At 38.2% G+C, this 15,353-nt stretch overlaps 1 protein-coding gene across 2 annotated transcripts in view; it reads left to right on the forward strand.

Moving 5' to 3' along the window:
- Positions 1–15,353, forward strand: part of PKHD1L1 (PKHD1 like 1) — a 152,943-nt gene that overhangs the window by 96,943 nt on the left and 40,647 nt on the right. For both annotated transcript variants that reach the window (XM_032415905.1, XM_032415904.1), the window contains exons 54-59: positions 197–285; positions 633–781; positions 2,270–2,399; positions 3,913–4,031; positions 4,989–5,118; positions 14,408–14,581. In XM_032415905.1, the coding sequence (XP_032271796.1) occupies positions 197–285; positions 633–781; positions 2,270–2,399; positions 3,913–4,031; positions 4,989–5,118; positions 14,408–14,581 (791 nt within the window). The remainder of the gene's footprint in view (positions 1–196; positions 286–632; positions 782–2,269; positions 2,400–3,912; positions 4,032–4,988; positions 5,119–14,407; positions 14,582–15,353) is intronic.

Genomic DNA, 15,353 nt, shown 5'->3' on the forward strand with positions numbered 1-15,353 from the left:
TTTAGAGAAAAAAAAAAGCCATTGTGTAGTCGTATGTGTTGAGTATTCTACCAATTGCACATATGAGCTTGCCTACTTAGCAAAATTATAAATTCTCTAATTTGCATTCTATCATCCCAAAACAGCTAGTATAAGGAGATGGTCATTAAGTATATAAAGATAATACTTAATGGAACTATTTCTCTTCTCTTTTCAGCTTATGGTCAAATGATTCTTTCTGGCAATCATCTCGAGAAAATAATTATACCATACCTCACCCAGGAGCAAATGTGGTTATTCCTGAAGGTAAGTACGTAAACATAAACAAAATGCCTGTGTTTGTGTGACGATAGATAGCACAAAGTTAGAATTCCACCTCTATGCAACACACCCTGGGAAAAGAGCAAATGTGAAGAGATGGATTCTAGTAGTGTGTCCTGGATACCAGACCTAGCCTTCTGGGTTTTATGTGGATTTAAACGTGAATATTAAGGATAATAGATTTTCTGGGAGAGTCAAGAATAAGTCATTGTGTGGGAAAAGGGTTGCGGACTTCGAAACCAGGACTCACTGGTAAGGGTGTCCATGTTTTTATCTATAAGCTATAGTATGAATTATGTTATATTTCTTATATTAAAGCATTGTTCTTATAGGAACATGGGTTGTAGCAGACACAGATATTCCACCAATGGAAAGTCTCATTATTTGGGGAGTTCTAGAACTGGAAGATAAACACAGTGTGGGAGCTGCAGAGTCTTCTTACAGAAAAGTTGTTCTGAATGCTACCTACATATCACTTCAGGTAAGAGGGAGGGTCTTATAATTTATACCTTTATTAGTCAAATTCTGAGATGTTGGAGATTTGCTGAAGAAAAAATATAAGAAAGCATATTCAATCGATGTGAGTAAAAAACACAACTGGCTCTAACCCATGAGACGTGAGCCTCATGTAAGTCCAGCATATTTCCACTGTCCTTTCAACTGGTGGCTACATATTCCTTAAGGAGTAATTATGCTTTTACTGTGAAGTTTGCCCATTTTTAATCCTACGTAGAATTATTTGTATACTCTTAGGTAAAGCTAAACCCACAACTTGCTCTAAGAACCAGAAAATCCCCAGGAGTTCTGGAAAGAAAGAAAAGGTTTTAAGTCTTTTCTTTTTTTTAGAAAACAGTGTTTCTTAAAATGAATGGACATAGACGGAATGAGGAAAACAGGAGAAGATTCATAAAAATATTTCAACTGCTTGGAACAATCACCTCATTCTCTCATAAACCTCAAGTGGTCTTGAACATGTAACAGTATAATTAGTTGAGTTGTTCTGTCAGTCTATTATTATTGTTAATTAAAAAGAATGGCCTAACCAAGAGCTATGAAGTTAGGTTGAAAAGTAAAAGTGTGTAGGGATGCCTGGGTGGTTCAGTCAGTTAAGTGCCTTCTGCTCAGGTCATGATCCCAGGGTTCTGGGATCCAGCCTGCATTGGGCTCCCAGCTCAGGGGTGAGCCGCCTTCTCCCTCTCACTTTACCCCTCCCCCTGCTCATGCTCACGCTCTCTCTCTCTCTCTCTCTCTCTCTCTCTCTGTATCTCAGCTAAATTTTTAAAAAAGTAAAAGTGTATAGTAGCTTTTCTTTGATAAAAATAGGCCTTTACTGCTTTAAAGATATGCAATATTTTGGTATTTAGATGCATGAGCTTTGAGGTAAATTAAAACAACGACTGAGTCCTTCAGCCTCACTGTCAGTTGGGAATTTGGGTAAGATATTTGACCACTTTCAGCATCAGTTTTCTCACCTATTAAATGAGAATAATAACAGCAATTCATGGGTTTAGTGTAAAGGTCAAATGATATAATATACATAAAGCCTTACACATTATGGCTGACATGGAATCAGCAAGCATTTAGTAATAGCTGTTATTATTCACAGTGGGGGCTCCTACTTGGCCATAGCTTGGATGTAAGTGTGAACAGTGTATTTCATATATGTCACATGGTGCTAAAATAAAACGTGATCTGTCCAAATGGCACAAGTTTAGATGTAAGCAGGTCTCAGTTTTAGGTATAGCACTGACAATAAGTACCTATTGAATCTGACCTTGGAAAAGTCATTTAAGCTACCCATCCCAAAGTGACAGCGTTAAAGTCACTTCCAGATACAATACTGTTCTTTGTATAACAGATTTCATTCATTTTTATTAGAGGCTGCCAGTATCTTCCTAATTCCTTTTTTATGGGCGAATTTTTTTTCTGCTCAATTTTTAAGTATTAACAATTTTCTGCTTCACTGCAGGGAGGTAGATTGATTGGTGGCTGGGAAGATTACCCTTTTAAAGGAGAATTACAGATTGTTCTTAGAGGAAATCATTCTACTCCAGAGTGGGCCCTTTCAGAAGGACCAAATCAAGGATCAAAGGTCTTAGGTATGTGTTTCCAGATACTGATAGTATCATATCCATTTTGAAAATCTATTTTAAAACATATAGCACTAAGTTACCTGTTATCAGTTCAAGATGTTATGGTATCAGAAACTTTTACAGACATTTATTTATAATAAAGGATTATAAAAATAAAATTTTTTAAATTAAATCATGTCACACTAAAATAGGTATATGTGGGTATATTTGAAACCAAAATGTAATCCACTGCAAAACTAACATAAATCTCTCTATATGTGTATTATTTCCCCAATCTGGTTTTCTTTATAGTCTTCCCTTTATATAAACAAGGATAATTTTTCATATTTTGGTGCCTTTTCCTTAAAAGGTAACTTTTCTGCACATTATTCCACTTACAGTATTAATAATCTGAGGATCAACTGACTCTGCTATCCGTTATCCCGTCATACCTGTTGCTGAACTTTCTGTTTTCCAGTTGGATTTGTATGGCTGCATGTATTCCTATCTAAGCCTGGAAAGTAAAGAAACTAAGAGGGTTTATTTGGTCATAATTACTAACTGCATTTATTAAAGCTGCTGGATATTCATTGAAAAAATACATACAAGCATGTGCTGTAGTTGTCTTCCCACATAGTTTCTAGAACAGCGACAGTCAGGAAAGAGGAGCGTTAGAAAATGGCATCAGAATTGAATTAGTCAGCTCTCCACTGGTAAATGCCCCAAGGCAGACAAATTCAATCTGGAAAAAGTATTTGCTTTTGGGAGTTTATTTATTTATTTTTTGTTTCAAAAGTAACATTTCAAACAACACAAACAATACCAAGAAAAACTATTAAGAAAAAAATACATCTGGGGCGCCTGGGTGGCTCAGTCATTAAGTGTCTGCCTTCGGCTCAGGTCATGATCCCAGGGTCTTGGGATCGAGCCCCGCGTCGGGCTCTCTGCTCCGCGGGAAGCCTGCTTCTCCCTCTCCCACTCTCCCTGCTTGTGTTCCCTCTCTCACTGTGTCTCTCTCTGTCAAATAAATAAATAAAATCTTAAAAAAAAAAAAAAATCTTTCCAATTCTACCCCATCATGAGGAAATGAGTGTCGATAGTTAACAGTGTCTACATGTCAAACTAAAGATACTAAGTTTTATTTCTCAGTTAACATATTGTGGATATCTTTCCAGATCAATATTTACAGATAACAGTCTTCCTTTTTAAACTATATTACCCTACTGTATTAGTTTCCATCATTCTCTTATTGATGTACACTAGATTTATTCCAGTTTTCCAATATTTTCAAATATTATAGTAGTAGGCATCCTCATTCACATATCCTTGTGCTTGGCTTTAATTTCTAGGGACCAGATTCCTCGAAGTGGGTCAGAGGGTCAAAGTTTTCTTGTATCACCCTGAGCAGATAATCCAAATTCATTCCATTCATTCTAAAATGTCCAATCACTTATTAAAATATATCCGTGTATTGTTTCATTTTATACTAGCAACTAACTCAGTACTATGTGGTAAATAAATAGAAGTTTTTCTCCTTCAGGGGTGTTTGGTGAACTGGATCTTCATGGAATTCCACGTTCAATATATAAAACTAAGCTCTCAGAAACTGCAGAGGCAGGTTCCAAAGCCCTATCTCTAATGGATGCTGTGGATTGGCAGGTATGGGAGATAGTATGTGGTGGGAACTGAATACACATAGTGGGTCCGCTTAAAAAGGTTTCTTTCTTATTCTCATGGACATTTACTTTCTCATAGGATTAATCAGATGAGAAATGTATATTTTGTATTAGCTTGTACTCAAAAGCTTACCTGATAGCAGGCATTTAAAAATTGGGATCTTTAAAGGGCCTTCAGAATATATAAAGAGTATTATTTATATATTAGTTATGAAAGGAAAATAGGGAAGTTTTTGAGTAAAAAAAGTTTTTTATGTGTATCTTTCCCACATTTCAGGAATACCAAGTAATAAGTAATTGTGTAAAAAGAAAAAGTCTGGGGAAATATTTTTAAGTCTTAAGAATATTGTACTGACCAGTTTTTAATAAAAATATGAATATATTTGCTTTGATCCATTTAATTTTTAAAAAGTATATTGCCTATGATTTTATTTAATGACTGAATTAAATTTGAGGAAATGCTGAGATAAATCAAAATTTAGAGTTCTTAAGATCAAATAATACATTATATGTTAAAAAAAAAAAAGAAGAAGATAGCAGGAAGGGAAAAATGAAGGGGGGGAAATCGGGGGGGGAGACGAACCATGAGAGATTATGGATTCTGAGAAACGGTGGGGGGATGGGTTAGCCTGGTGTTGGGTATTAAAGAGGGCACGTACTGAATGGAGCCCTGGGTGTTATACGCAAACAATGAATCATGGAACACTACATCAAAAACTAATGATGTAATGTATGGTGATTAACATAACATAATAAAAAAAAAAAGATCAAACCCAAGCATATTTATTTTTAGAGACCTCAATGTATAGTTTGTTCCTTCTGATAATACCATGTTGCTAATCAGATATGAACTAAATTAGAATTTTTTAACAGTTATTATTAAGAAATAGAAACCTATTTTAAAAATTGTTCCTGAATTTGGCACTTGAATTTTTCTAAGGAGGGAGAAGAGATTGTGATAACAACCACAAGCTATGATTTCCACCAGACAGAAACTAGAAGTATCGTTAAAATCCTGCATGACCAGAAAATTCTCATTCTCAATGATACCCTTTCCTACACTCACCTTGGTAAGTGGCTGTTTTTTAACTAAACAGATATGTAATTAAAATGTCTTGAAATATTCACATTTTTAATGCTCTCCTTTGTAATTATTCAGCAAATATTCAGCAAAGACTACTGTATAACATCCTGTGGGGCAAGGCTAGCACTTTCTGCTTTAAGCAAGCTTCGAGGTGATTTTTTTTTAAGATTTATTTATTTATTTATTTGAGAGAGAGAGTGTGTGTGAGCACAGGTGTGGGGTGGGGTGGGGTGGGGGAGGGGCAGAGGGAGAGGGACAGAGAGAATCAGCAAATCTCACACAGACTCCCCGCTGAGTGGGGAGCCCCACACAGGGCTTGATCTCACGACCCTGAGACCATGACCTAAGCCAAAATCAAGAGTCAGACACTTAACTAACTGAGCCACCCAGGCACCCACTAGGTGATTCTTATGCACAGTGAATTTTGAGAACCTTTGATTCAAGAGCATCTTTGTCCTAAATTAAAAAGTATCATGGGGGGATCTAAGATAGTTATTAAAAGATTGCTGATTATAATATTTTTTTGGTGTAAATAGAAGAAATGCTTTTAATTGCATTTCATGTTATAAATTAAAAAATATCATGAGGGGATCTAAGATGGTGATGTAGTACGAGGACCCTCGACTCATCTCGTCCCTCAAACACAACTAGATAATTATCAAGTCATTCTAAATACCCAAGAAATCATTCTGAAGTCTGACAGAACAAAGTTCACAACTAGGAGAGAAGAGGCCACACTGAGGAAGGTAGGAGGTGCAGAAATTTGGTTTGGGGGAGAAACAGATCACAGGTGTTGCGTAGGGGAGGAAGCCCTGATCGCAGAGAAAGGCAGGAGAGTGCACAGCACACAGGGGAGAGTACATGGTGAACATTTCCCCAAAACCATTGGCTAGGAAAACAGAGGGGCTGATTTTCATGAGTTTTTGCAAGCAGTGGGGCTTGAAGACTGGAGTTTTAAAGGTCGAGGGATTGGCTGGGATAGAGCCCTGAGGGCGCTGCCCTGTTCCTGGAGAGAAGACAAGCAGGCAAGCAAGGGGAGTGGGGCAGAGACGGCAGGACCTGAGGAATGCCTAAAACACAAAGAGACTGTTCTCTCTTCTTGGAGCATTTTTGTGAGAGGTAGCTTTCTAGGACATGCCTCTCCATGGACAAAAGAGCAGCAGGCGCCATTTCCCTCACCGGCCCCTCAGCATAGGTTCAGAGGCACCTGCAGAATACAGCTCAGCCCAGCACCCCGCTGCCTAGCCTGCATGCTCCATGTCCCACAGCCCTGCGCTCTGGCATGACTACCCTTCTGGGTCAAGCCTGCCTCAGTCCCAGTGCAGTGAGACCTCCCCCGGAAGGCCAGCACAGGCCCCTGCCCACATCATGTCCACAAAGCCTGGAGTTTTAAAAGTCAGCAGTCTTGGCTAGGATAGAGCCAGGGGGACACTGCACTGCTCCTAGAGAGAAGAGCAGGCATACAACCCGGGGGTGGATGGTGTGGAAACAGTGATCTGAAAAATGCCTGGGACACACCGTGCGGAGATTATTTGCCCTTCTGGGAGTGCTTCCCTGAGAGGCAGTATGCACGATGATTCCTCTCTGGGGACAAAGGAGCTGCCTGGTGCTATTTCCCACTCCCACCCCTCAGCATAAATGCAGAGCCACCTGTAGTAAACAGCACAGCACTGACACTTGGCTGCCTAACCCGCTTACACCAAGTTGCACACCGCTGTGCTCTGCCGGTATCGCCCTTCTTGGTCAAGTGTGCCTCACTCCCAATACAGTAGGCCCTTCCCCAGAAGACCATCAGAAACCCCTGCCCACACCATGTCTTCTGAGTAGAGAGATCTGCAGGGTGTCAGTTCTAGTGCAAGTAGCATCAGGTCTCATTTAACAAGCAGACCAGAGCACACCTAGTTAAAAATTTGCCACACTCTGGCCAAGGACCAAACACTGCCCACTGCAGGCAAGGAGAAACTCTGCAGATGACGGGCCTGAAGGATAGAGCAGCCAAGACACAACAGCAGAGTGTACACAGCACACACTAGAGACACTCCTTTAAATGCCAGGGCCTGGACACTATATGACCTCTTCTTCATAAAGCCATTGCTCTAAGGAGCCAGACATGTAACAGGCTTTTCTAACACACTGAAGAAGACAGAGATTTAGACAAAATGGCGAGATGGAGGAATTCATCCCACATGAAAGAATAATATAAGGACATGGCCAGAGATCTAAGGGAAACATACATAAGTGATGTGCCTGATGGAGAATTTAAAGCAACAATCATAAGGATACTCACTGGGCTTGAGAAAAGAATGGAAGACTTCAGGGAGACCCTTAAAAGATAAAATAGTAAAAAAAAGATGAAATAGTTTTAAAATGATCAGTCAGAAATGAAAAATGCAGTAACTGAGATTCGAAACAGATTGGATGCAATGAACACAAGGATGGAAGAAACAGAGGAACAAATAAGTGATATAGTAGAGAGCATAATGGAAAATACTGAAGCAGAACAAAAGAGAGAAAGAAGAATTATGGATCATGAGAATAGACTTAGGAAACTCAGTGACTCCATCAAATGTACTAACATTTGTATCATAAGAGTCCCAGAAGAGGAGAGAGAGAGAGAAAAGCAGGCAGAAAATTTATTTGGGGAAATCATAGCAGAAAACTTCCTTAAGCTGGAGAAGGAAACAGACATCCAGATCCAGGAGGCACAGAGAACTCCCATCAAAATCAACAAAAGCAAGCCAACACCAAGACATATTTTAGTTAAATTTGCAAAATATAGTGATAAAGAAAAAAATTCTAAAAGCAGCAAGACAAAAGAAGTCCCTAACTTACAAGGAAGTACCCATTAAGCTAGCTGCAGATCTCTCAACAGAAACTTAGCAAGCCAGAGAGAGTGGCATGATATATTCAACGTGCTGAATGGGAAAAACCTACAGCCAAGCATACTCTATCCAGCAAGGCTGTCATCCAGAATAGAAGGAGAGATAAAGAGTTTCCCAGACAAACAAAAACTAAAGGAGTTTGTGACTACTAAACCAGACCTGCAAGAAATATTAAAGGGGAATCTTTGAGTGGAAAGGAAAGACCAAAAGTGACAGAGACAAGAAAGGAATGTAAAAATCTCCAGAAACAATGACAAGACAAGTAGTAAAATGGCACTAGATGCATATCTATCAATACTTACTCTGAATGTAAATGGACTAAATGCTCCAATCAAAAGACATAGGTTGTCAAAATGGATAAAAAAAACAAGACCCATCTAAATGCTGCCAACAAGAGTCTCATTTTATTTATTTATTTTTTTTTTTTTAAGATTTTATTTATTTATTTGAGAGAGAGAGAGAGAGCACATGAGAGGGGGGAGGGTCAGAGGGAGAAGCAGACTCCCTGCTGAGCAGGGAGCCCGATGCGGGACTCAATCCTGGGACTCCAGGATCATGACCTGAGCCGAAGGCAGTCGCCCAACCAACTGAGCCACCCAGGCGCCCAAGAGTCTCATTTTAGACCTAAAGACATCTGCAGATTGAAAGCGAGGGCGTGGAGAAATATTTATCATGCAAATGGATGTCAAAAGAAAGCTGGAGTAGTGATACTTATATAGACAAACTAGATTTTTAAAACAAAGACTGTAACGAGATGAAGAAGGGCACTGTATCATAATAAAAGGAATTATCCAATAGGAAGATCTAACAACTATAAATTTTTATGCCCTGAACATGGGAGCACACAAATATATAAAACAATCAATAACAAACATAAAGGAACTCATTGATAATAATACAAGAATAGTAGGGGACTTTAACACCCACTTACAGCAACGGACAGATCATCTAAGCAGAAAATCAACAAGAAAACAATGGCTTTGAATGACACACTGGACCAGATGGACTTAACAGACATATTCAGAGCATTTCATCCTAAAGCAGCAGAATACACATTCTTTTCAAGTGCACATGGGACATTCACCAGAATAGATCACATACTGGGTTACAAATCAGGCCTCAACAAGTACAAAAAGATTGAGATCATAACCATGCATATTTTCTGACCACAACACTATGAAACTTGAAGTCAGCAACAAAAAAAAGTTTGGAAAGACCACAAACACATGGAGGTTAAGCAACATGCTACTAAACAATGAATGGGTGAACTAGGAAATCAAAGAAGAAATTAAAAAATACATAGAAACAAATGAAAATGAAAATACAATGGTCCAAAACCTTTAGAATGTAGCAAAAGCAGTCATAAGAAGGAAGTATATAGCAATACAGGCCTACGTCAAGGAGCAAGAAAAATCTCAAACAACCTAACCTTACACATAATGGAGGTAGAAAAAGAATAAGAAACAGGGGCGCCTGGGTGGCTCAGTCGTTAAGCGTCTGCCTTCGGCTCAGGTCATGATCCCAGGGTCCTGGGATCGAGCCCCACATTGGGCTCTCTGCTCAGCGGGAAGCCTGCTTCTCCCTCTCCCACTCCCCCTGCTTGTGTTCCCTCTCTCACTGTGTCTCTCTCTGTAAAAAAAAAAAAAAAAGATTAGAGCAGAAATAATAAAGATTAGAGCAGAAATAAATGATACAGAAATTAAAAAAAAATAGAACAGATCATTGAAACCAGGAGCTAGTGCTTTGAAAAAATTAATATAATTGATAAACCCCTAGCCAGACTTACCAAAAAGAAACGAGAAAGGACCCAAATAAATAAAATCACAAATGAGAGAAGAGAAATAACAACCAATACTATAGAAATACAAAAAATTGGGCGCCTGGGTGGCTCAGTTGGTTAAGCGACTGCCTTCGGCTCAGGTCATGATCCTGGAGTCCCTGGATCGAGTCCTGCATCGGGCTCCCTGCTCAGCAGGGAGTCTGCTTCTCCCTCTGACCCTCCCCCCTCTCATGTGCTCTCTCTGTCTCATTCTCTCTCTCTCAAATAAATAAATAAAATCTTTAAAAAAAAAAAAAAGAAATACAAAAAATTAGAATATTACGAAAAACTATGCCAACAAATTTGACAACCTAGAAGAAATGGATGAATTCCTAGAAACTTGTAAACTACCAAAACTGAAACAGGAGGAAAAAGAAAACTTGAATAGACCAATAACCAGCAAAGAAATTGAATCAGTAATCACAATCCCCCAATAAACAAAAGTTCAGGGGCAGATGGCTTCACAGGTGAATTCTACCAAACATCTAAAGATGAATTAATACCTATTCTTCTCGAACTATACCAAAAAATACAAATGGAAGGAAAACTTCCGAATTCATTCTATGAGGCCAGCATTATCTTGATACCAAAACCAGACAGACTTCCCTAAAAAGAAAACTACAGGCCAATATTCCTGATGAGCATGGATGTAAAAATTCTCAAAAAATACTAGCAAATTGAATCCAACAGTGCATTAAAAGAATCATTCACAACGGTCAAGTAGTATTTATTCCTGGGCTGCAAGAGTAATTCAATATTCATAAATAAACCAATGTGATACACCACATTTATGAAAGAAAGGATAAGAACCATATGATCCTCTCAATAGATGCAGAAAAAGCATATGACAAAGAACAATATCCATTCATGATAAAAAACCCCAACAAACAGAGGAAACAACATAATAAAGGACATATATGAAAAACAGCTAATATCATCCTCAATGTGGAAGAATGGAGAGCTTTTTCTCTACACTCAAGGGATGTCCACTCTCACCACTGTTATTTAACATAGCACTGGAAGTCATAGCCACAGTAATTAGAAAACATAAAGGAATGGAAGGCATCCAAACTGGCAAGGAAGAAGTCAAATTCTCACTATTTGCAGATGACACGATGATCTATATAGAAGAAACAAAAGACTCTGCCAAAAAAATGCTAGAACTAATACACGAATTCAGTAAAGTCACAGGATACTAAATCAATATACAGAAATCAGTCTAGGAATAAACCTAACCAAAGAAGTAAGAGATTTGTACTCTGAAAACTATAAAACACTGGTGAAAGAAATTGAAGATGACACAAAGAAATGGAAAAACATTCCATCCTCATGGAATGGAAAAACAAATATTGTTAAATGTCTATACTACCTGAAGCAATCTACACATTTAATGCAGTCCCTATCAAAATACTACCAACATTGTTCACAGAGCTAGAACAAACAATGCTAAATTTTGTATGGAACCACAAAAGACCCCGAATAGCTAAAGCAGTGTTAAAAAAAAAAAAAAAAGCAGAGCTGTAGGCATCACAATTCCAGACTTCATGCTATAATTACAAAGCTGTAGTCATTAAGACAGTATGGTGCTGGCACAAAAACAGACGCATAGATCAATGGAATAGAACAGAGAACCCAGAAATGGACCCGTCACATGCAGAAGAATGAAACTGGATCACTTTCTTACACCATACACTAAAATAAACTCAAAATCAATGAAAGACCTAAATGTGAGACAGGAATCTATCAAAATCCTAGAGGAGAACACAGGCAGCAACCTCTTTGACCCTGGCTACAGCAAGTTCTTGCTAGACACTGTCTTCAAAGGCAAGGCAAACAAAAGCAAAAGTGAACTATTGGGACTTCATCAAGATAAAAAGCTTTTGTACAGCAAAGGAAACGGTCAACAAAACTAAAAGGCAACCTACAGAATGGGAGAAGATATTTGCAAATGTCTTATCAGATAAAGGGCTAATATCCAAAATCTATAAAGAATTTATCAAACTCAACACCCAAAGAACGAAGAATCCAGTCAAGAAATGCGCAGAAGACATGAACAAACATTTCTCCAGAGAAGACATACAAATGGCCAACAGACACATGAAAAAATGCTCCACATCACTTGGCATCAGGGAAATACAAATCAAAACCATAGTGAGATACCACCTCATACTGGTCAGAATGGCTAAAATAAATAGGTCAGGAAAAAACAGATGTTGGCAAGGATGTGGAAAAAAGGGAACACTCTCACACTGTTGGTAGGAATGCAAACTGGTACACCCACTCTGGAAGACAGCATGGAGGTTCCTCAAAAAGTTAAAAATAGAGCTACCTTATGACCCAGCAATTGCACTATTTTAAGTATTTATCCAAAGGATAGAAACATAGTGATTCAAAGGGACACCTGCACCCCAATGTTTATAGCAGCAATGTCCACAGTAGCCAAACTATGGGAAGAGCCCAGATGTCCATCAATAGATGAATGGTTAAAGAAGAGTTGGCATATATACACAATAGAATATTACTCAGCCATCAAAAAGAATGAAATTTTGCCATTTGCAGCAATGTGGATGGAACTAGAGGGTATTACGCTAAGTGAAATAAGTTGTCAGAGAAAGATAAATATCATATGATTTCACTCATATGTGGAATTTAAGAAACAAAACAGATGAACGGAGGGGGTGGGATTGAAAATTAAATTGAAAACAGAGGGAGACAAGCCATAAGAGACTCTTAACTATAGGAAACAAACTGAGGGTTGCTGGAGGGGAGGTGGGTGGGAGAATGGGGTAACTGGGTGATGGGCCTTAAGGAGGGCACTTGATATAATGAGCACTGCATGTTAATGCAACTGATGAATTACTAAATTACTTCTGAAACTAATAATACAGTATATGTTAATTAAATTTAATTATTTAATTAAAATTAAAAAACAGTCCCTTCAAAAAATGGTGTTGGAAAACCTGGACAGCAACATGCAAAAGAATGAAACTGGACCACTTTCTTACGCCATACACAAAAATAAATTCAAAATGCAGGGGCACCTGGGTGGCTCAGTTGATTGAGCATCTGACTCTTGATTTCAGCCCAGGTCATGATCTCAGGGTCATGAGATTGAGCCTCAGGTCAGGCTCCATGCTCAGTGGGGAGTCTGCTTCTTTCTCTCTCTTCCTCTCCTTCTTCCCCCCCCCCCAAATAAATAAATCTTTAAAAACAAAAACAAAATCAGTGAAAGACCTAAATGTGAGACAGGAAACCATTAAAATCTTAGAGGAGAACACAGACAACAACCTCTTTGACATCAGCCATAGCAACTTCTTACTAAATATGTCTCTAGAGGCAAGGAAAGAAAAGCAAAAATGAACTATTGGGACTTCATCAAGATAAAAACCTTCTGCACAGTGAAGGAAACAATCAACAAAACTAAAAGGCAGCCTTTGGAATGGGAGAAGATATTTGCAAATGGCATATCTGATAAAGGGTTAGTATTCAAAATCTATAAAGAATTTATTAAACTTAACACCCAAAGAGGACATACAAATGGCCAACAGACACATGAAAAGATGTGTAACATCATTCATCATCAGGGAAATACAAATCAAAACTACAATGAAATATCACCTCACACTTGTCAGAGTGGCTAAAATTAACAACACAGGGAACAACAGGTGTTGGTAAGGATGTAGAGAAAGGGGAACCCTCTTGCACTGTTGGTGGGAATGCAAACTGGTATAGCCACTCTGGAGAACAGTATAGAGGTTCCTCAAAAAGTTAAAAATAGAACTACCCTATGAACCTGTAATTGCTCTACTAGGTATTTACCCAAAGGATACAAAAATACTAATTCAAAGGTACACATGCACCCTGATGTTTATAGCAGCATTATCAACAATAGCCAAATTATGGAAAGAACCCAAATGTTCATCAACTGATGAATGGATAAAGAAGAGGTAATACACACACACACACACACACACACACACACACACACACACAGTGGATTGTTACTCAGCCATCAAAAAGACTGAAATCTTGCCATTTGCAATGACGTGGATGGAGCTAAAGAGTATTATGCTAAACGAAATAAGTCAATCAGGGAAAGACAGATACCATATGATTTCACTCATACATGGAATTTAAGAAACAAGACAAATGAACATAGTGGTGGAAAAAAGACAGGAAAAAAAAAAAAGAAAAGAAAAGACTCAACTATAAAGAACAACCTGATGGTTACCAGAGGGGAGTTGGGTGTGGGGATGGCTTAAATGGGTGATGAGAATTAAGAAGGGCACTTGTGATGAGCACTGGGTGTTGTATGCAAGTGTTGAATCACTAAATTCTATACCCAAAACTAATATTACACTGTATGTTTACTAACTGAAATTTAAGTGAAAACTTGGAAAGAACAAAAATAAAAAGATATCATAATTTCAGTCTGCCGTCTATGTATGTTTAAGCGTGCAAATCTAATTAATTCATGCATATTAGAAAGTTATGTGGCCTGTGAATTACAAAGGAACTAATAAACACAGGGATTTTTCAGCATTGGTAATAATCTAGCTGTCCTTCTGTTGCAGCTGAAAGATACCATGTTCCTGGAACAGGTCAGAGCTATACATTAGCAGCTGATGTTGGAATACTGAGTAGGAACATCAAAATACTTGGTGAAGATTATCCAGGTTGGTTCAAGGAATCTTTTGGCGCACGTGTCCTGGTCAGCTCATTCACTCAGAATATGATGACATTTAAAGGTTGGTACAAATTTGAAATATAGCATGGTCTCTTCTATGTTCAGTCAATTCTTAAATTATTCACACTTCTTTTTAGGATCTCATGTGTTAAAAAAATTCAATGAGTACATTTTAAAGATCATACTGGCTTTATTCAGTGATTCATGCATCAAGCAGTATCTGATCTAGCAGATAAAAAGGAGCTCCAAAGAGCTGTGCAAAATGAAAGACTTTTATAGGCAGAAGAGAACAGGAACAGGGGAGGAATACTAGGCAAAAAAAACCAAACTGGTTATTGAAAGTTTACTTTCCCTTAGGGGATCACAGGGGCTAATCAGGCACATTACCTAACTAGTGCTGATCAGGTGATTCCTGATGGACTAGTTTAAGATTCCATTTCTGGGAGAGGAACTGTAAGTTCAGTCTCGGTTTGGTGATGTGGGTTGAGCATAATCAAATCTTCAATTTGCGCCGGTTGTCTTGTTTTTAACACAGAAAAATATTTCTTGAGAGGGATTATGTAAGCTAACATGCTACCCTCCAAAATCAAATCTGTAACATTTTTTCTACTCATTTTATCTTCATAGACAATAAAAATTATCAAACTAACAAAACCTTAGGTAACAGCTAGCCCAGCCTCTCACCCAAATAGAAGTTGTTTATAAAAAGAGCAATAGATCTGTTATTTTTGTGTGAAGGAAAATTTAAAACATATACAAAATTTTCAAACATAGAGAAATGTATAATGAATCCCAGTGTACCCATCACTAGTTACCACAGTGATCAACTTTGG

This window comes from Phoca vitulina, unplaced genomic scaffold, assembly GCF_004348235.1.
Source record: "Phoca vitulina isolate PV1807 unplaced genomic scaffold, GSC_HSeal_1.0 scaffold18, whole genome shotgun sequence".
NCBI classification, from domain to species: Eukaryota; Metazoa; Chordata; class Mammalia; order Carnivora; family Phocidae; genus Phoca; species Phoca vitulina.